Source organism: Rana temporaria, chromosome 2 (genome assembly GCF_905171775.1).
Source record: "Rana temporaria chromosome 2, aRanTem1.1, whole genome shotgun sequence".
NCBI lineage: Eukaryota > Metazoa > Chordata > Amphibia > Anura > Ranidae > Rana > Rana temporaria.
The window spans coordinates 46,082,700-46,105,491 of NC_053490.1; the positions used below are offsets into that span (position 1 = coordinate 46,082,700).

A 22,792-nucleotide genomic window follows, 5' to 3' on the forward strand; every position below is an offset into this window, starting at 1 on the left:
TTTTTCTAAATTGTCGCTCTTTTTTTGTTTATAGCACAAAAAATAAAAACCGCAGAGGTGATCAAATACCACCAAAAGAAAGCTCTATTTGTGGGGAAAAAAGGACCTCAATTTTGTTTGTGAGCCACGTCGCACAACAATGCAATTGTCAGTTAAAGCGACGCAGTGCCGTAAGCTGAAATTTCGCCTGGGCAGAAAGGGGGTATATGTGCCCAGTAAGCAAGTAGTTAAACATACAGTGCTGTGAAAAAGTATTTGCCCCTTCCTGATTTTTTTTTGCATATTTGTCACACTTAAATGATTCAGATCAAACAAATGTTAGTATTAAGCCTCATACACACGATCGGACTTCAAACAAAATTTTCTGTGGATTTTTGTTTGAAGGAAGTTGGCCGGCACACCCATAGCATACACACGGCAGGACTTTTCTGCAAACTTTCCCAAAACTTTCCCAACATCACATGGTTTTTCTGCTCTTTTCTGCTCTTTACCGCCACCCTTTTGTCAACTTCTGCTATTGTTGGTTGATTTTAACATTGGTTCTGGGCATGTGTGTTTGTACTTTGGACAAAAGTCTGATAGATTTCTGTACACACGGATGGACTTTGCACCATCGGACTTTTGTTGCCAAAAAGTTTGTCCGTTTGCAGAACAAACTTTTGTCCGATGAAAACCGAAAAAGTTTGTTTGATGGAGTGTACACACGGTCGGATTTTTTGGAAAACGTGCTAATTTTGAAGTTTGTTGGCAAGAAGTCAGACCGTGTGTACGAGGCTTTACACAAAGATAACCCGAGTAAATACAAAGTGCAGTTTTAAAATGGTGATTTAATTTATTAAGGGAAAAAAAGCTGTCCAAACCTGCCTGGCCCTGTGTGAAAAAGTAATTGCCCCCCTAAACCTAACAACTGGTTGTGCCACCCTTGGTGGCAACAACTGCAATCAAGCATTTGCGATAACTGGTAATGAGTCTTTTACATCGCTGTGGAGAAATTTTGTCCAACTCTTCTTTGTAGAATTTGTTTACATTCAGCTACCCTGTAGGGTTTTCCAGCATGAACGGCCTTTTTAAGGTCAGGCCACAGCATCTCAATTGGATTTAAGTCCAGACTTTGACTAAGCTACTCCAAAACCTTCATTTTGTTTTTTTCAAGCCATTCAGAGGTGCACTTGCTAGTGTGTTTTCAGATCACTGTCCTGCTGCCTAACCCAAGTGTGCTTGAACTGATGGTGCCTGGATCTGATGGTCGGACATTCTCCTTGAGGATTTTCTGATAGAGCGCAGAACTCATGGTTCCCTCAGTGATGGCAGGTCGTCCAGGTCCTGAAGCTGCAAAGCAGCTCCAGACCATCACACTACCACCACCATGTGTGACTGTTGGTATGATGTTCTTTTTATAAAATGCTGTATTAGTTTTACATCAGATGTAACGAGATGCACACCTTCCAAAAAAGTTCAACCTTTGTCTCATCAGTCCACAGCATATTTGCCCAAACGTCTTGGGGATTTTCAAGATTTTTTTGGTAAATGTGAGAGGAGCCAGTGTGTTCTTTTTGGTCAGCAGTGGCTTTGGCCTTGGAACTCTCCCATGGACACCATTTTTGCCCAGTCTTTCTTATTGTTTAATCATGAACACTGATCTTACCTGAGGCAAGTGAGGCCTGTAGTTCTTTAGATGTTGTTCTGGGTTCTTTTTGACCTCCTGGATGAGTCAACTTCATGCTCTTGGAGTAATTTTTGTAGGCCGGACACTCCTGGGAAGGTTCACCACTCTTCCAAGTTATCTCCATTTGTGGATAATGAGTCCCCCTGGGTTCACTGGAGTTCCAAAGCCTTATAAATGGCTTTGTAACCCTTTCCAGACTGATACATGTCAACTACTTTGTTTCTCATTTGTTCTTGGATTTCTTTAGGTTGCAGCATGATGTGTTGCTTTTTTAGATCTTTTTGCATGCTTCAGTTTGTCAGACAGCTTCTATTTAACCACTTCCATACAGGGCTGTTATACACACCTCCATACCAGGCCTATTCTGGCACTTCTCTCCTACATGTACAAATCATAATTTTTTTGCTAGAAAATTACGCAGAACCCCCAAACATTATATATGTTTTTTTAGCAGACACCCTAGGGAATAAAATGACGGTCATTTAAACGTTTTATCTTGCACGGTATTTGCGCAATAATTTTTCAAACGCCTTTTTTTTGGAAAAAAATTGTTTCATGAATTAAAAAAAATAACAAAACAGTAAAGTTAGCCCAATTTTTTTGTAAAATATGAAAGATGATGTTACACCGAGTAAATAGATACCCAACATGTCACGCTTTAAAATTGCACACATTAATGGAATGGCGCCAAACTTTGGTACTTAAAAATCTCCATAGGCAACGCTTTGAAATTTTTTACAGGTTACCAGTTTAGATTTACAGAGGAGATCTAGAATTGTTGCTGGCACTCTAACGCACGCGGCGATATCTCACATATGTGGTTTAAACGGCGTTTACATATGTCGGCGGGACTTGCGTGTGCGTTCGCTTCTGCGCGCAAGCTACTGGGGACAGGGGCGTTAAAAAACATTTTTTTTTTTTACATATTTATTTATTTTTACACTTTTTTTATTTTATTTTATTTTTTTTATTATCACTTTTATTCCTATTACAAGGAATGTAAACATCCCTTGTAATAGGAATGTGTGTGACAGGTACTCTTTATGGAGAGATGCGGGGTCAATAAGACCGCACATCTCTCCTCCAGGCTGGAAAGCATGAAATCGGTGAAAAAAAATTCACCGATCTCATGCTTGCTGTTGCTTAGCAGCCGCAATTGCGGCTTTGTTTACTTACGGGGACCCGGGCGTGACGTCATCACATCGCGCCCGGGTCTTCCGACGGTCATAGAGATGACTGGTGACCATCTGGTCACCAGTCATCTCTATGCTTCCTGCCAGCGCCGGACGATTCATTCTCCGGGGCCCGATAGCACGGGAGAGCCCGGAGAAGCAACGGATGGAGGCGGGAGGGGGGGATGTCCCCTCCCGCCGCCTGTAAGAACGATCTAGCGGCGGAATCGCCGCTATGATCGTTCTTACGTTGTGCAAAATCGCCGGCAGAAGAGAAGGATATCTGAATGATGCCTCTAGCTGCAGGCATCATTCAGATATCCCCCCCACAAAGCCCAGGACGTCATATGACGTCCACTCTGAACGGTAGAGGTTCTTTGTGGACGTCATTTTACAATGGGCCGGTTTTGAAGTGGTTAAGCAATTTCTTGATTCTATAGGTCTGGCAGTAATCAGGCCTGGGTGGGGCAAGTGAAATTTAACTCAGCTTTCCAAAAAATGTGATTACAGTTTATTCATGATTTAGCAGGGGGGGGGGGGGCAATTACTTTTTCACACAACTGTACAAGATATTTTTAAAACTTCTTATAAGCTTGATAATTACAGTTTCTTACCCCACATCTGTTGGCACAACACCCTTCTCCTCCAGCACCCAACATCATAAATGCAGGTAGGAAGACCTGGACAACAGAGCAGTACAAATTAGACAACATTATTCAGAAAACAATTATCCAGTCAGCTTTAGTAGCTGCGAATGCAAACCCCAAACATTGTTAGGTTGTTTAAAGACTAAGGGCTAGATTCAGGTAGCTTAGCGCATCTTTTGGCCGGCATAGCGCATCTCATATGCGCTACGCCGACGTAAAACAGGGAGCCCAGAACAGTATTCTCAAAGATCTTGCGCCGTACGTTGCGCCGGCGTAGTGTAAATGTGCCGGCGTAAGCCCGCCTAATTCAAACTAGGCAGGTAGTGGGCGTGCCTCATTTAAATTAGCCGTGACCCCATGTAAATTAAGGGCCAATCGACCGGCGCATGCGCGCGCATGCTCAGAAGCACGGCGCATATACTCCCTAAGATACGACGGCTCAATGTGAACGACGTGAACGTAACCTACGCACAGCCCCATTCACATACGACTTACGTAAACAACGTAAAATTTGACGGCTGTTCCGACGTCCATACCTTAACATTGGCCCAGATTCACGTAGGGAGCGCGTATTTGTGAGCGGGCGTAACGTATCCTATTTACGCTACGCCTCCGCAACTTTGACAGGCAAGTGCAGTATTCACAAAGCAAAGTTGCGGCGGCGTAGCGTAAATAGGCCGGCGTAAGCCCGCCTAATTTAAATGTGGAACATGTGGGCGTGTTTTATGTTAACTTAATGTGACCCCACGTAAATGACGCATGCGCCGTCCGTGAAAGTATCCCAGTGCGCATGCTCCAAATTAACCCCCAAAAAGCCAATGCTTTCGACGTGAACGTAAATGACACATAGCCCTATTCGCGAACGACTTACACAAACGACGGAAAATTCGACGCTGGCCCGACGTCCATACTTAACATTGGCTGCGCCTCATATAGCAGGGGTAACTTTACGCCGGAAAAAGCCTAACGTAAACGGCGTATCTGTACTGCGATGGCCGGGCGTACGTTCGTGAATAGGCGTATCTAGCTGATTTAAATATTCTAGGCATAAATCAGCATACACGCCCCTAGCGGCCAGCGTAAATATGCAGTTAAGATACGACGGTGTAGGAGACTTACGCTGGTCATATATTAGACAAATTCTGGCGTATCTGAGTCTTTGAATCAGGCGCCAAGATACGACGCCTCACACTCAGAGATACGATGGCGTATCTGGAGATACGCCGTCGTATATCCTACCTGAATCTGGGCCCCAGGCTTTTACAGGCGTTTAGAGGCAGAAAAAAAAGGCCCAAATGCATCTAAACACTTCTAAATGCATCTAAACATCAGTCACGTTCAGCGCTTGAGTGCGCATTCATTTCAATGGCTAGAATAAATGAATATTACGGCCAACAGGATGTATTAATTCCCAAATGCTTGATGCTCCTACAGCTTTCTGTGCATTTTTTTATGCTGCTTTTCTCCTGCCTGGAGAAAAGGCGTTCAGAAGAGCTGGGCAAACACCCATGTTCATGAGGCCATAGTATAAGCAAAGCAAAGTTTATCATACAGTATATTCTTCTTTCAATAAACATAATGGCCCAGATTCAGGTACATCTGCGCGATATTTGCGGGGGAGCAGGGCAACGATTTTGCCCTGCGCCCCCGCAAATATTTTGCGCTGCCCTCGATTCACGGAGCAGTAGCTCCGTAAATTGCGAGGGCGCGCCGGCAAACTTGCCCGGCGTAAGCGCGCACAATGTAAATGATCCCGCGGGGGGCGGGAATCATTTAAATTAGGCGCTCTCCCGCTCCGAGCGTACAGCGCATGCTCCGTCGGGAAACTTTCCCGACGTGCATTGCGGCAAATGACGTCGCAAGGACGTCATTTGCTTCAAAGTGAACGTGAATGGCGTCCAGCGCCATTCACGAATCACTTACGCAAACGACGTGAAATTCAAATTTCACGTCGCGGGAGCGGCAGCTATACTTTAGCATTGGCTGCCCCTACTATTAGAAGGGGCAGCCTTGCGCTAAAGTTGCCGTACAGAAACTCTGTACCTGGCTTGCGCGGGGCCCGCGCAAGTTTGTGAATCAGTTGGTAGTATGCAATTTGCATACTACACGCTGATAACAATGGGAGCGCCCCCTAGCGGCACACGCAAGAATGCAGCCTAAAATCTGCGAGGCATAAGAGCCTTATGCCGCGCAGATTTTAGGCTGCAGTCGGTGTAACGAGGTTCCTGAATCAGGAGCACTCGTTACACAGGAGCAAGTAAGCAATTGCGCCGTGTAACTTATGGTTACACGGGCGCAATTGCTTCTTGAATCTGGGCCATTATTTTCCTTCCCAGTAAAATATAATTTTGCTCTTACCAGTAATCCAGCTCCAACGATTCCATGGAAATACCATACAAAGTCTGTTATCTGCTCTGCCTCTATGATCTTTCCATTTGGGAAGAACAGGACAAGGTTAGCAGTAATAGCAAGGATTCCCAATGGGAAGAGGAGTTTCCCAATAAGCTTTGCGCATTTCCCCGTGCACATTTTCTGGTTAGCCTGAAACAATAATTGTGATGAGAATCCGTTAGTTCATTAGTTATACCATCTCCTTCATATTCCACAAAATCCTCAACATTTGCATCTTTCACTTGTGAGAGCTAGCAAGCTTGAGACACTTGTATATGAACATATAGGACTACAGTTAGATATCCTACTGTCCCAGACACATTTGAAAGATGAGTCCTCTTTGTAGAAGCACCACCGCTTGCCACATTCAATTATCTAGTAAAAACTACAAGTTGAATGAGTTATCAGAAGAATCATCTTAATTTTTAACTTCAGATCAACTGTCAGTAGCGTGTAGCGCTTCTGATCCTTGATACAGTAGCTGCTGGTCTCATTTCAGCATCCTGGTTTTAGCTGTGATACATTCTCCCGGTCTGTTTGTCCACCTGCAAGCTGATAGATTTGTGGCCAGACTCTGGGTGGAGACCAAACCTGATTTAAGCCAGCCAAGCCTGCAGTCTTATGCTTGTGATATTGCGTTTGTTATACTTGCCCCAAGCTCCCTGTTTGTCTGCCCTCTTCTGCTAGATTGGATTCCTTCTTTGAGAACCTCAGATCAGATTTCGACTATGCTCAGAACTCGGTCTGCCCTTTGAATACGGATTTGAACCTTGCAAATTTGAACCTTGCCTGCCTTGTACCTGGACTGTCATTGAACCACTCTGCCTGTCTGCCAACCGCAAGTACCTGTTTGCTGTGTTCAGTTTGTGCCTGTCCCAGCGTGGTAGACAGGCACGATAGCATTGTGTACAAGTCCTGGGGGCAACCGAGCACCAGTAGGCCTGCTTGTCTTATGAGAAAAGTGTCTGCTATAGGTGAAGAACACAGAAGTCAGCTATAGTGCCTGACCACCTGCGTTAGGGGTAAGCATGACATCAGCAAACAAGGTGCATGCAAGCACTGTTGCAGTTCAAGAGAAGCAGAGATCAGTGAAGATATTAAAGCTGGAGAATCATTGTGCCAGGCAAGAACATGACATTTTCAGCAAGAGGTCCTTAAAGCGGAGTTCCACCTAAAAATGGAACTTCCGCTTAATCCACTCCTTGCCCCCTTACATGCCACATTTGGCATGTCATTTTTTTGGGGGGGGGGGAGTGGGGGCTTCAGGAGGAGTGGGACTTCCTGTCCCACTTCCACCGAGGGGCTGGTAAGGCGAATAGCTTAATCGCCTTATTGCAGCCCCTCCCTGTAGGCGAGCGCATGTCCAATCGAACCGCGCCGCTCGCGCATGCGCAGTCCCGCTCGCGCATGCGCAATGGGTGCCCGGCCGTGAAGCCGAAAGCTGTCACTGCCGGGTGCCCACACTAGGAATGAAGAGGGGGGCGAGGAGCGAAGCCCCGGCCGGCGCGTCGCTGGAACTGTGCAGCAGGTAAGTCTTTTTATTAAAAGCCAGCAGCTACACTTTTTGTAGCTGCTGACTTTTAATAAACTCAAAAACAGGCTGGAACACCCCTTTATTGGTAATTGATCTCTTGTTGGCCCTTTAGGTGGGCTTTAATGCCCAGGAGGTGGCACAGCTTTTGCATCTTGTAACTGCTGTTATTGGCGCTCACATGGTTGGAAGTCTGTGCCGCTGGCTTCTGACCAGGAGCCGTGACCGAGTGTTGTTGGTGACTGCTCAGTCAGTGCGCTGCACATTGAGTGTGCTCTCATCACTCAACCTCTGGCCACTGTGAAAGCATACGTACGGCAGTTGGACATTAAAGTCTGTTGCTGTTCCATATATTTATTATGCTGTCGACAAGGGTTCAAAGCCCAACTGAACTTTAAAATGGAACTAAAGTCAGGGATACTCACCTATTTTCCAATGGTCTGATGACCCTCTCTGGCGATGGCATCTTTCCCTGGTTTCTCCCATGTGCTGGTCTTTGGCCATCTGGATTTGCCAGTGCGGGATGATGTCATTCCAATGCATGCATGCAAGTGCAGTCAACCCATCACACTGCATTCTCTGCATTAAGGTAAAAAAACTCAGCTCCATCTCCAGCCCCCCCCCCCTCTAGATATTTACCTGAACCCAATCTCAATCCAGAGCTGTGGCCAAGAACATCAGTGCGGCTCTCTCTCTGTCCCTCCTCACTGAACTCCTGCTTCTATCAATCACATCCAGTGATGAGGGAGCGGGGGGTGGGGCCAAGCTGCACTGTATGTGTCAATAGACACACACAGCCCTGCTCAGGATTAGACCCGCATGTGTGCCACCATAGGAAGCAGCTTCTTATGGTGGCGCATGGAGAAGAGGAGGAGACCAGAGTGCTTGACCCCAGAAGAGAAGGATCAAGTCAGAGCTGTGTAAACTGGAGAGCTATAGGCAAAAAAAACAACAACTCTGAGGCCCCGTACACACGGTCGGACAAAACTGATGAGAATGGTCCGACGGACCGTTTTCATCGGTTCACCGCTGAAGTGGCCTGATGATCTGATGTGTGTACACACCATCGTTCCAAAAACCGATCGGGTCAGAACGCGGTGACGTAAAACACACGACGTGCTGAATAAAACAAATTTCAATGCTTCCAAGCATGTGTCGACTTGATTCTGAGCATGCGTGGGTTTTGAACCGATGCTTTTCTGTACTAACCATCGGTTTGGACCGATCGGGCAGTGGTCCATCGGTTCGGTTTTGAAGCATGTTTTAAAATTTTAGACCTAAGGAAAACAGACCGATGGGCTATACACACCGTCGGTTTGGACCGATGAAACTGAACCTCGGTCCATTCTCATCGGTTTTGTCCGACCGTGTGTACGGGGCCTAAGGCTGGCCATAGGAATGAATGCCTCTGTCCACACAATCGAGGTAGAATTCTCCCAGCTGAGGCCTTGTATTCTGACAGCAAAGACTCCTCCACTGTCAGAAAACACTGCGACTGATCAAGAAATATTTTTCAACCTTCTCATTCAACAGAAGTTGATCGTTAGATCATCTTCTGTCGAGTGGGTGTGGCCACACATGGAATGAAATTTGGGCCTTTCCCTGCTGCACCGGCTGAATTTCGACCCATCTATGGCCAGCTCAAGGATTCACACCTTGATGCACTTGGGATGTATTTTGCGGATTTAAAATGAAAGCTCAGTTGGGCATTTAGCTAGTTCCAACCCAATCATAAATTACATTTTTGGGGTGGACTTCTGCTTGTGAACCTGATATTTTCTGCGGTTTCACTTTCACCTACAGGTCTCCTCCCCACCTGCACCTTGTGACTGGACAGAGAAATGAGAAACAGCAAACCGATGAGGTCATCTCTTTGTCACTATGCTCAGTCTTCCAATCAGTATGCTCCTTGCACTACAGAGCTGCATCAATTTTCTCTTTTATTCTGCTCCGAATATGAATGTTTGCATTGGTTTTCATTTTAACATTAATGTTTACATAGTACACAGTACAGTTTAGTGAAAACACTCAATTTCTTTTTAATTATTATTATTAATTATTAACTGTATGCAGTTGGTGAGATTAATGATTTTGATTCTGCATGAATCATTTCCAGCTTGTATGTATTTTTATCTAAAATTCAATAAAAAGATTTTTTTTAAATGACAGAGGTTCAGGAAATAATTACCGGTATTTAACAAATAACTGCATAGTGAGTGGAAATTCTGCTTAACGTTTGTTTTTCAGTGCATCCCTCTTTGTGAGTCTTAAGCAATAATTATTTTATATTGATCTCTTCACTTGTCAAACAAACCATAATAAATGAAACCCTTGTGTTTGGCAGATAATTAATTTACTTGGCAACGTGCAGAGATAATCAAGAACCTATAATCCATCCCAACTATTCAGCAATCAAACATAAGACCCTAGGTCAGACCTACCCAGAATAAGACCCCAAAGCAAACCCTTACAGCAAAAGGTCCTAGGGCAGATCCACCTAGTATAAGACCGTGGATTAGACTAACCTAGGATAAAACTTTGATTTAGACCCACCAAGGATAAGACTCCAGGGCAGACCCACTTAGCATAAGATCATGGGGCAGACACATCTAAAAAAGGCCCTGGGTCAAACCCATCAAGTAAAGACTCTGAGTCAGACCCACCTAAGATAAAACACCAGGGCCGACCCACTTAGCATATGATCTTGGGGTAGACCCATTTAGAACAGGACCCTTAGGCCTCGTACATGGCTGTACACACCATCATACAGAAATCCGCGCGTACACGATACGCGGTGACGAGGCCGCGCCGTCGCCGCGATGATGACGCGGCGACGTGCGTGGCCATGGAAGTTCAATGCTTCCACGCATGCGTCGAAGTGATTCGACGCATGCGAGGGATGGCGGCCGCTCGGACATGTACGGTAAGTCTGTACAGACGACCGAACATGTCCGGCGGACAGGATTCCAGAGTACATGTTTCTTAACATGCTAAGAAACATTTGTACGCTCGAAAACGGTCGGGTGGACAAATGTCCGCTGGAAACCTGTCCGCTCGGCTGTACAGACGACCGAACATGTCTGCTGAAACTGGTCCGCGGACCAGTTTCAGCAGACATGTTTGGTCGTGTGTACAGTGCCTTGGTCAAACCCATCTATGATAAGACTCTGGGTCATACCCACCTGGTATAGAACCCCAGGGCAGACCCACTTGGCATGAGATCCTAGGGCAGATCCACCCAGTATAAGACCCGAGATCAGACCCCCCCCTAGGATAATACTCCACGGCTGGCCCACTTAGCATAAGATTTGTAGGGAAAAACCACCTAGAATAAGACCCTAGGCCAAATCCATCAATGATAAGACTCTGAGTCAGATCCACCCAGGCTAAGACTCCAGGGCAGACCCACTTAGCAAGAGATGTTGGGGTAGACCCATCTAGAAAAAGACCCTTGGTCAAACCCACCTAGCATAAGACTCTGGGTCAGACTTACCCAGCATAAGAAACCAGGGCACACCCACCTGGCATAAGATCCTTGGGCAGGCACACCTTGTATACGATCCTGGTCAGACCAACCTAGAATAAGACCCTGGGACAAACCCATCTTGCCTAAGGCCCTGGGACACATCCACCTATCTGTTTCCTGTGTCTTTTGGAGAGATTTCTCCTCATATCCTGTCCTAGTGACTACAAATATGCTAAAAATAATGCATCCTCACCTTTTATTAAATACAACTGTTTTTATTGCTGTTTGTTGTTGGAAAAATTTACTTTGGTTCAAGTCCGTTTATGCGACTATATTTTGAGTGAAAATAGATTTATACATTCTGGGCCGGATTCAGAAAGAACTTACGCCGACGTATCTATTAATACGCCGCGTAAGTCCACGGATGCGCCGTCGTTTACGTAAGTCGTACGTGAATGGGGCTGGGCGTAGGTTACGTTCACGTCGAAGGCATTGAGCCGTCGTATCTTAGGGAGTATATGCAATGTCATTCTGAGCATGCGCGCACATGCGCCATTCCTTCGGCCCTACATCACGCCCACTACCTGCCTACTTTGAATTAGGCGGGCTTACGCCGGCCCATTTACGCTACGCCGCCGTAACTTAGGGAGCAAGTGCTTTGTGAATACTGGCCTTGCCTTTCTATGTTACATCGGCATAGCGCATATGAGATGCGCTACGCCCGCTCAAATATACGCCACTCTACCTGAATCCGGCTTATAATGTTTTAAATGTATAAATTCCACGCAAAACATTATTTTCTGGAACATTATTTTCTGGAACATTGTGGGGCCACATTCTCCTAGGCCTCGCTGCAGCTGCAAGGTCTGGAAAAATTTCACTTTCAAGGTATACATTGTATGAATAGTTTAGCTGGCTAAAGAAAATACAGAAAACATTTTGTTTATTGCAACTGATAGTTAGCACATTGTTTTAAATGTTTAAAATTGTTCTGCTTTCTAGATATAGACAGCATATAAAATAAAGTAAGTTCCCCTTTATTTCTTTTTGAACTATACAATTAATCAGTGGGGAAAGTTTATGAAGAAGAGGTCATGCTTTCAAAAAGATAAAGTAGTTTAGACCTGGACTCCTCAAACACTGTATATCATAATTAATGTATACGATGTGTTATGCGCTTTATGTTTATAGAAACTAAAGTCTGTTTATGGTCTATAAAATATATATATTTCTATGGTTTATGCATTGATACATTCATTCATTTATTTTATGTCTATGGTTAATGCATTCATACATTTATTTTTGGTTATCTTAAGTTTTACGTAGCTCTAAACCCAATCATATAATCTTGTCTAAACTTTAGAGTGTATAGTCAAAACTTTTATTTTTATTTTTTGGTAGAGTGGGTAAGGTTAAACACCCCTGTTAGGATTATTTGGTATCTTGGGCTCCCACATTTTAGAAATTAGAGATTTTCCCTGGCTCGCTATCCTGAGAACACATTTTTCATCGCACAAAAAGTGAAGTGAACTTTTATTTTTTGGTAGAATGGGTAAGGTTAAACACCCCTGTTAGGATTATTTTATATCTTGGGTTCCCACATTTTAGAAGTTAGAGATTTTCCCTGGCTCGCTACCCTGAGAACACATTTTTCAGCGCACAAAAAGTGAAGGGAATTCTTAACCACTGGCCAGAATTTTTTTTGCAATTTGGCACTGTGCTACTTTAACTGGTAATCGCGTTCATGCAACACGGTATCAAAACAAAGAGCTTTCTTTTGGTGCTATTTGATCACCTCTACAGTTTAAATTTTTTATGTTATAAACAAAAAAAGCCGACAATTTTGAAAAAAAAAAAAACAATATTTTTTACTTTCTGCTATAACATATCCAATATTTTTTTTTTCAAAAAATCGAATTTCACACAGCCGGTCCACCCTGACACAGTAAATGTGTGGTGGGCGGTCCAAAACTGATTAAACAGCAACACAGAAGAAGCACAGTGGCTAAGTGGTTAGCTGTTCCTAGCAGCATCGGGGTCGTTGGTTCGAATCCCAACTGCAGCACTACCTATCTGAAGTTTGTATGGCCTCCCTGTGTCTGCGCTTCCTCCCACACCCCAAAAGACGGTAGGTTAATTGGCTTCTGTCTAAATTGGCCCTAGTATGTGTATGTATGCATGTGAGTTCGGGACCTTAGATTTATGTGTAAAGCGCTTTAAAGGTGTTGTAAAGGTTTGTTTATTTATTTTTTTCTAAATAGGTTCCTTTAAGCTAGTGCATTGTTGGTTCACTTACCTTTTTCTTCCATTTCCCTTCTAAATGTTTTTTTTCTTTGTTTGAATTTCTCACTTCCTGTTTCATCTCAGTAAGCTTTCCACCATCATCTGAGCGGTGGAAAGTCATTCAGAACAGCTTACTGAACACCTTACTGAGGAGGAACAGGAAGTGAAAAATTCAGACAAAGAAAACAAAGAAAGAAAACATTTTGAAGGAGGTTGGTGTGAAGGTGTAGTGGTGAGAGTTCAGGGGGTGGAGGTTGGTGTGAAGGTGTAATGGTGAGAGTACAGGGGTGGAGGTTGGTGTGAAGGTGTAGTGGTGAGAGCACAGGGGGTGGAAGTTGGTGTGAGGGTATAGTGGTGAGAGTACAGGGGGTGGAGTTTGGTGTAAAGATGTAGTTTAAAAAGCCAGTGGCGTGTGAAACACACCCAAAAACTCCACCCTGTGCCAAAAAAAGTGCACCCACATAAAGAATGACACAAAACATGCAACGGGTGTTACACGATCCTCCCTAGGAAGGACCTTACCCTGATCCCCCGGGGCGTTAGGCTCCAGACGAACCCCTTTCTCTGGAGGGTCTGCCAAAACAGACCCACCCAAGTACTCAGTGGGGCTCCCCCGAAGGGAGACCCCATGAGAGAAGGCGAACCAAGCCAGAAGGCCATGTCCACCCCCTCCCAAGACGTTCAGGACCCACACCCTACTATTCACAGTGACAAAAACATGTAACAGCAAACAAAAAGATACAAAAAAGTGACAAACACAGGGAATAAATAAAAATAAAGGTGGGAGAAGTGAAAAGTGGCCATTGTGCAGTACAATAGCCAGTCTCTCGGCCAGGAATCAAAAATTCCTCTGGTCCTAGCTAAAAGTCTCGGCCCTAGAGGCAGGTGCGAAAAAAGTGTGTAGTGAAGTGACAAAACTCGAAGTGCCCCTAAACACTTGTGCGAGCTTCGGCATCTCTGGACTGCCACTCCAGGGGCACATTCACCACAGGCTTTTCTCTTAACCCTGACTAACAGCCCAGGTACTGCAGCTCCCACCCCAAGTGTAAGAGCCCCTGTGGAAGGCTCAACCATCACTCCCAATACTCCTACATTATTACATTCGGCGAAATACTAACCGAAATACTAACCATAGCAGTGTTCTTTTTTGAAAAAAACTGACCGGAGCAATAACTACACCAATCCAGGCCAGAGGGCCAGGCTTTAGACACGGTAGTGAAAGAGAGTGCAGGCGCAAGTTGCGGATGGGGATGAGGATGGTTGCAGATGCAGTGATGAGTGGTGCTTCTGTAAGGATTTGTCAGCTGTAAATCCAGATGAAGACTTTTCAACCACCAGCAAAAGTTAGGTGTGGGGGAGGGGGACTTAGTGTTATGACCTGCCAGTATAGATGCCTCAGAACTTGAGGGGCAGGAAGGTGCTGCAAGCTGTCGGGGCCAGAAAATAGAAGGCCATGTCCCATTCTGAGTCATCTCAAAGACTCTACACTACCCCAAACCCAAACCTGGCATTTAGTAACTGCTAACCTCTTCTAACCTGCAGCAAACTTTGCAGTTAATACATTTTATAGAAATCAAGCGTGTATACACAGATGAGGTGGCAGTGGAAGCGACCCGACGTTTTTCGTATGAGAATACTTCATCTGGGGTAGACCCCAGATGAAGTATTCTCATACGAAACGCGTCGGGTCGCTTCCACTGCCACCTCATCTGTGTATATACGCTTGATTTCTACAGCTTTCATGTGAGTGTATTTGCTGTTTTAAATAAATTTTGTACCTTACAATTTTACGCTATGTGGCCACCCTTCTCTTTTTCTCCTTAATTATCGTTTGACACTATTTGGAGAGGTTTTGTTCAAGAATCCTTTTGTCATCATAACCATCGGATGAGCTTATCATTCAGCTCCCACCATCAGTATCCTGGATTATTATTCCAAAGCCTTTTATGACTTCTGGTGACGTATGTCCCCACAAGTCCACCATTTCTGGTATCAGATACCCATACTGGTGGAGGTGTTTTCGTCACTTCAAGGAACACAGCAATAATATTGCACATTGATATATCTCCTCACCGGGTGTAACCGTCCCTTTATGGACTTATTTGTATTATATTCACTTCGAGACCAATATAATCATTATTTATTTATGTGATTACCACTGTTCAATGTGTATATTGATCACATTTACGTCTCATCATTTAAGCACTATTTATATTGTCTTTCCCCCCATGTCTAAGGTCATTATTTACATGGTTTAAGCGCTACACTTCGTTTTTCTTTTCTGTTGTTTGCTTTTTCATTCATAATTAGCCGTGTTAGCAGTTGTTTCCAATACATTTTATACTTAGAACTAGATGGACTTGTGTCTTATTTTTCAGCCTAACTATATGTAACTATGATTGAAGTGGTATTGTAATATCGGACTTTCCTGGATGGAGGGAACATTTACAAGCCTATTTCATAAATCTTATTTTACACCGAAATTTGTAACTTTTTAGAAACCCTTTATGTACAATATTTACAAATGAAAAGTGGCCACTTTACATTCTCTAAATACCTAATAGTCCCATAATTGTGGGAAATTTTGCATTAAGAAGTTTAGAAAAAGAGTCTGTTAGTAGCTTAAACAAGCTAAAAATAGAGACTATGAGTACTAATTCTTTAAACGATGTTAAGAGAGTTATACTGTATTAATATCACCAGCATTATACTAATATTTTCTGTGTTTTTATGTGTCATCAATTCTATTACACGTCATAAAAAAAAGACAAACATCATTGATGAAGCAATTAGCAATGAGGCATGGAGGAGCTCAGCTATGAGGAAAGATTAGAGGAACTGAATTTATTCTCTCTTGAGAAGAGGAGAATAATGGGGGATATGATCATAATTTAACGATACCAAGTGGACACTGAGTCATTTGCATGGCTTCATATGGTTCTGGGGGACTTCAGCAGTGAGATCCCCCACCTGTAACCTTTGCCACTCTGCCTGCTGAAATTTCCATAAAGTAAAAGAATATTCAAAAATGGAGACTAGGACTAGTGCCGCGTGCACACGATAATTTTTCGGCTTGTAAAAAACAAAGTTTTTTTAAAAACGTCATTTAAAATGATCATGTGTGGGCTTCACATCATTTTTCGGCTTCTGAAAAACGACAAAAAAAAATTCGAACATGCTGCATTTTTTAACAACGTTTTAAACAATGTCGTTTTTCGGGTTGTAAAAAATGATCGTGTGTGGGCTAAAACGACGTGAAAAACCTGCGCATGCTCAGAAGCATGTTATGAGATGGGAGCGCTCGTTCTGGTAAAACTAGCGTTCGTAATGGAGTAAGCACATTCATCACGCTGTAACAGACATAAAAGCGCAAACCATCTTTTACTAACACGGAATCAGCTAAAGCAGCCCCAAGGGTGGCGTCATCCTCATGGAACTTCCCCTTTATAGTGCCGTTGTACGTGTTGTACGTCACCGCGCTTTGCTAGAGCATTTTCTTAAAACGATCATGTGTAGGCAACGTCGTTTTAATGATGAAGGTGGAAAATACGACGTTTTTTCTAGATGCTGAAAAACGTTGTTTTTTACAAGCCGAAAAATGATCTTGTGTATGCGTCATAAGACCAGGTGATGGCGTCTACCTGCATCCAGATATGTAATTTATACTTCACATGACATGCATACATAGTGGGAAGTTTCATTTCCAGGGGAAATAAGCTATACATTCTGCATCTATTTGTTATTACCTACCTGTTAAATCAGGAGAGATGAACCAAGGCACAAAAGATTTAGGTGATGAGTGGACTCGGGGGGACTGGTCAGCCTGGTACTTGGTTCGATGTAAAATGAAGCTTTGTCACCAACTGTTCGCAAACACTGATCTGTCTGAAAAGAATTCGAAAGGACCCTGAACTCCCTCTGCAGGGTGCTGGTTTGACAAATAGCCAGATATTGATTTTCCTAGTGATGAATGTAGCACTGTTCTCTGGGTCAGTGTTCCCTCTTCTTATTGATTAACCCACTGTGCTGATGTCATAATTTATTAATAAGGATGAGAGGAAATACTAAAGGCAAATATGGCCAAACATGCAAAGATATATTACCAATATATAGGTAAAAATAAAAAAAATGTACATGGTCCTTATTTTTTGGATTAGTGTTGGGTGATGGGAGTAAAACAATACATGGATTATGCAATTTTCCTTTCCTCAACCACGGGTCGAGGGAAAGGAAATCGCTCAATTCCCCCATCAACACAGTTAGTGGTGTGTGTATTGGTTGGGGGCACTAAATCAATAAATTCAATTGCATACCATCTATTAAGAAGCATACATAGACAAATAAAGTTCATTAGTAAAAAATTGTGATCTTACGTGAACATTACAATATTCATAGATATTTCATCAATAAACAAAGTGGATCAAACTTACAATATCATCAACAATCTGCGTTCATTTACTGGTACATACCAAGAGGAAAATCCTGGAATCTGGTCGTTACTCCACCACGGTGTCATTCAGAAATAAAATGAAAAAGTAGGGCCATAGCGTAATTCCATTTTATTAAAACAAATAATTAAAACATATGCCAAACGGCCTCTTACTTTAAAATGTGTCTTGCCTCAGCACTGAAGGAACACTGCATCTGTTACTAAACTCAGGATGAGAAGCAGCCGTCCCGCTCTCGTGCTGTGTTGAACCGGCGTGCGTTCCACCGTTGTGGTATACAGAACCGGAAGTGGCCGGAAGGAAAAACAGGACCGGGATGCGCCTCGACGTACGTTTCGTCGTTGTGACGTCGTCAAGAAGCCTGACACAAACACAGTCAGTGTTGATGGAGGTGTAAAACGTACAGAAATAATAATAATAGTAGGCGCAACTTATTTATGTACAGCTCTGCGCTTTAGGATATGAGCACTCAAATTGTCCAACATCAATGATAAAATACCATGGATAAAAGCAGCTGCTAAAAAGAAAACAGTCCAAAGTACATAAAGCAGAAAATGTAGTGAATGACTCCCAAAGAGTCCAATACAGTCCTGCAGCAGCGCTGCAAACTCTACGCTTGCTGTGATCCTAGACAGTGTTGAGGTAAGAAAGATGTGCTCCAATCACCACTGTTGTTCACCACGTGGGGGATAAGGAAACCCCTTCAGGGGATACACTCACCAGATGGTAGATGTAAAACAGCATGTAATCCACCTTTCTCGTATTCGTCAGACTTTCACCATATCAATGATATTCAGCATGTTTGAGGAAAAGAAAGCCCATATAGAGTAGTAACGTTTTGCAAATTTATTGAACAAAATCCCCCAAATAAGCTTTCCCCTTCAGTAATATGCGTACCACATAAAAATTAAAAACAGGCATAAAATATGTGTTGGTGTTTGCCTCACGGTTATTGACCCTGAAGACCGCTCTGTTAAATTTCCTCTCGGCGGCTTCCTGGTTCCTTCCTCGTGGAGCGCAAACGTCACTTCCGGTTGCTGTGTTTGGAGAGTCACGCCCTAGGGCGTGACTCTCCAACAGAGCGGTCTTCAGGGTCAATAACCGTGAGGCAAACACCAACACATATTTTATGCCTGTTTTTCATTTTTATGTGGTACGCATATTACTGAAGGGGAAAGCTTATTTGGGGGCTGCTGCAGGACAGTGTTGATGGAGGAATCCTCCCCAGTATGCTATTTTATTCTGACTGCGGGAGGTTTCCTTAGCGTCAGAATACAATGATCACTGCTGACAGCTATGGCCGCTGGCAGTGATCGCAGAATTAAAATATAAGACAATAGAAAAGGAGAGACCGCGCTTAGGATTAAATGAAGGCTTATGGTAATACAACAGAAATTAGATAAAGTAAATAAAATGAAATCCCGGACTGCAGCCCCCCACAAAGTAATCCCCAAAGGGGATACAAGTAAAAATTAAATGAAAGATAAGGGGTAGTGGCGCTGTCCTACCTATAAGCTACCCGTGCCAGATATTCACGGCATAGGTGTGAGGTCAGGGTAGACATTTACACATAGATGCAAGTATTATTAGTATTGCATGATCACTATTTGATTACTTATTTCCACATTATATAATTATATTTTTATTTTTATTGTATTGTCTTTGTTATATGGTTATGATTTATCATGCTCAGGCGGAAACATGTAAATAAGGCACATCTCATTCTTGCTTGATTAGATGGGAATCCCCCAAAATGAACGGATTGGCTATCATCGCTTAGTGGGAGGGCTATTTCCATGCTGAAGCCTGCTATATAAGTTACTAGTTCTCGTATGCAACTAGTAGAATCAATAAACGTGAACAGGTGTTCAAACTGATAAAAACAGCGCTAATATGTGGATAATCATCCAAATAAATAAATAAATAAAGTGGTGAAAACCTGAAAGATACTGATGGTGTGAAGGGTGATCTATAGCTGGTATAAGTGCACCTGGCACCAGATATTGCACCAATATTGTGGATGGGTCCCAGTCAATCTCGTATGCGTTTACCAGCTTCAGAAGACGTATTATCACGAAACGTGCGTAAAGCGGATACACGCACACCCGTACGCACTTCCGGTTACCAGCTATCTGTCAGTGGAACGCACGCCGTTCCCAGGCTGTTGCCGACACTTCCGGGTAATCTTAGTGCGGCGATTGGAGGTCTGCTACCAGCCTGGTAGCCGCTTCCTTGTGTTTTTTGTTTTATACATTTTTTTAGTCCATTGGAGCCTTTGGTTCCACTAGTTTTTTAATCCCTTATTTTTTATTTCTATTTTTTATTTACTTATTGTGCACGCCAGTGGCAGTGCTAATACATTATCCCCTGTTTTAAACTTACTACACCATGCGAGTGTGTCTGTTTTTCTGGAGGACTCTGGATTATTAAAAGGACCTGTGACGTTTGGATCTGGGAAGCCACGCAGCGAGGCCAAGGAAAATCTGAGCCAAGTCGGGGAGCAGCTGGAGATTAAAACTACATGCACTTTACCCATGCAGGGGTTCGTGCCTCTGGTGAGTGGGGACCCAGGAGTGGGAAGCACCGGGACCACCGCGTGAATCTTCACAACTGCATAAGCTGATCACCCACCTTTCCTAGGTGCACCTTTGAACGCATTGATTTATCCAAATAATTAATTAATTTTCTGAGACTGTTTATTTACACTTGGACCTGTGCAGTGCCTTTATATTTTTTGATTTTTTGGATGAACTTTTCTGGACCCTTCCTTTATGGTTTGGATCATTTACTATTACTGCCTTGGGATTCTTCACCCACTATTTTTACCCACTATTTTTAACTTTTTTTCCTCACAGTTTAATTATTGCAATTACCACCCAGTGTGGTTGATCACTCATTCACTGCCTGTTATTGCACGTATTATACTTTTTGATTTTTGCACAGAATTGCTGATAGACTATAGTTTCAGTACAGCTTGTGTCATATCCAATTAGTATTTGCCTATACTGTACAGCATATTCTTATTCACTGTGTGTCAGTATTTAGATACTGGCTTTTATAGTTATTTGTACCCACTTTATATACACTTACAGTTCGGTTACACATTTGTTTTTTACACTATTGGATTATCACCTGATTACCCCATTGGGTACCCTACCCACTATCTGGCACGGGTAGCTTATAGGTAGGACAGCGCCACTACCCCTTATCTTTCATTTAAAATATAAGACAGGCTGGTTGCACTAAAATCGATCGATAGATCGACTTTAGTACAACCAGCCAGACCATCAATGGATCCAAATTTGGCTTGTTCCCGCAAAACCGGCTGAATTTCCATCCATTTATGGCTGCCCTAAGACATGCAGACTCCTTCTAGTCTAAGGCCAGCCATAGATGGGTCGAAATTTGTTTGATTCAGCAGGGACAGCACTAATTTTGATCCATCAAGTGATTCTTTCTTTCAAGCCATAGTTGAAAGAAAGAAGTTGCATAATCTGTGGCTTGCTTAAGAAAGCTCTACTTTGCTTTGCACTGTTTTTTAGGAAGAACAGAAGATCTCTGTGTACTTCCCTGTCAGAACAGTGATCTGCCTTGTTTACATAGGCAGATCGTTCTGCCTCTCTTAGGAAGAACTGGTGGGTCCCGGCAGACATCACGTCCACTGGACCCGCTGATTGGCTCCCCCGCTGGCCAATCAGCACGTGCGCCCACAGTATCTAATGTCCGAAATGGCGCTCTAGTACGTTGTTTCAATAAAGCCGCCCAAAATTCTGACCTTTAAATCCAAAATTCTGACTTTAATTTTAGAATTTTAACTTTTAATGCCCTAGCAATTGTCTTTTAATCTCATAATTCTAACTAAGGACCAGAAGATTTTCCCCCTTAATGACCAGGCCATTTTTTGCAATACTTTACTGCATCGATTTAACTGACAATTGTACGGACGTGCGAAGATGTACCCAAACAAAATTGACATCCTTTTTTTCCCCCACAAGTAGAGCTTTCTTTTGGTGGTATTTGACCACCTCTACGGTTTTTATTTTTTGCGCTATAAACAAAGAATTTTGAAAAAAAATACAATATTCATTACTTTTTGCTATAATAAATATCCCAAAGACCGATACGTATTCTTCTACATATATTTGGTAAAAAAAAAACGAAATAAGCGTATATGGATTGATTTGCGCAAAAGTTATAGCGTCTACGAAATAGGGGATAGATTTATGGCATTTTTATTATAAAAAATTTTTTTCTAGTAATGGCGGCGATCTGTGATTTTTAGCGGGACTGCGACATTGTGGCGTTGGGACATTGGGACCACTGACATTTATACGGCAATCAGTGCTATAAAAATGCACCCGTTACTGTATAAATGACACTGGCCGGGAAGGGTTGAACACTAGTGATGAGCAAGGGGTTAAATGTGTACCCTGGGAGGTGTTTCTAACTGTGGGGTAGTGGACTGACTGGAGGAGGAGAGAGATCCCTGTTCCTGATCACTAGGAATAGACGATCACTCTGTACTTCCCTGTCAGAAAGGGGATCTGTTTGTTTACATTGACAGATCCCTGTTCTGGCTCTCTGTGGAGCGATCGCGGGTGGCCGGCAGACATTGTGGCCACAAAAGATTTATGGACTGTCATTATAGCACTGGATTATTAATTAATCATGAAATGTTATAGCATTTAATATTAGCACTATGCACTTTATTTTACATATGCACAAGATTTAGTCTAACCCATGATGTCACATTATTCATAGCGCCCCCTATCATTACGCACCCCAAATCAGACAAAGCTAGCATTATTGCACTTTGGGGGGAGCAGCTTATATGTTTTAGAACTAGCTCCTTTAGCTATTCCATAGCGCATGGTTCTTTTATTTTTTCACATGTGTCTCCATACTAGGGTTGCCACCTTTTCTTCCAGCCAAACCAAAACACTTTAGCGGCCTGGGACACCTTTGGGTGCCCCGAGGAGAGGAGTAATGTGGTGCGCATAGCGTGGTGCAGCTAACATTGGGTGTGGCCAAATTGCTCTTCCTGACACCAATGTCCACATTTTTTTACTATCACTATTCCTTTATATTCACTTTTAGGCCTAGATTCAGGTACGGCCGATCTACGTTGCGCGGGCGTGGCGTACCGTATTTACGCTACGCCGCCGCAACTTAGAGAGGCAAGTGCTGT

The 22,792-nt window shown here is 43.3% G+C and overlaps 1 protein-coding gene across 1 annotated transcript in view; it reads right to left on the reverse strand.

Annotated features, from left to right (window-relative positions):
* The window catches only part of LOC120928992 (transmembrane 4 L6 family member 1-like), a 33,749-nt gene extending 16,678 nt beyond the window's left edge, over positions 1–17,071 (reverse strand). Inside the window, exons 1-3 of the mRNA XM_040340155.1 lie at positions 16,907–17,071; positions 5,844–6,026; positions 3,453–3,518 (exon numbers count right to left, since the gene is read on the reverse strand). Of these exons, the coding sequence (XP_040196089.1) occupies positions 3,453–3,518; positions 5,844–6,014 (237 nt within the window). The 5' untranslated portion in view covers positions 6,015–6,026; positions 16,907–17,071. The remainder of the gene's footprint in view (positions 1–3,452; positions 3,519–5,843; positions 6,027–16,906) is intronic.
* Between the last annotated feature and the right edge of the window lie 5,721 nt (positions 17,072–22,792).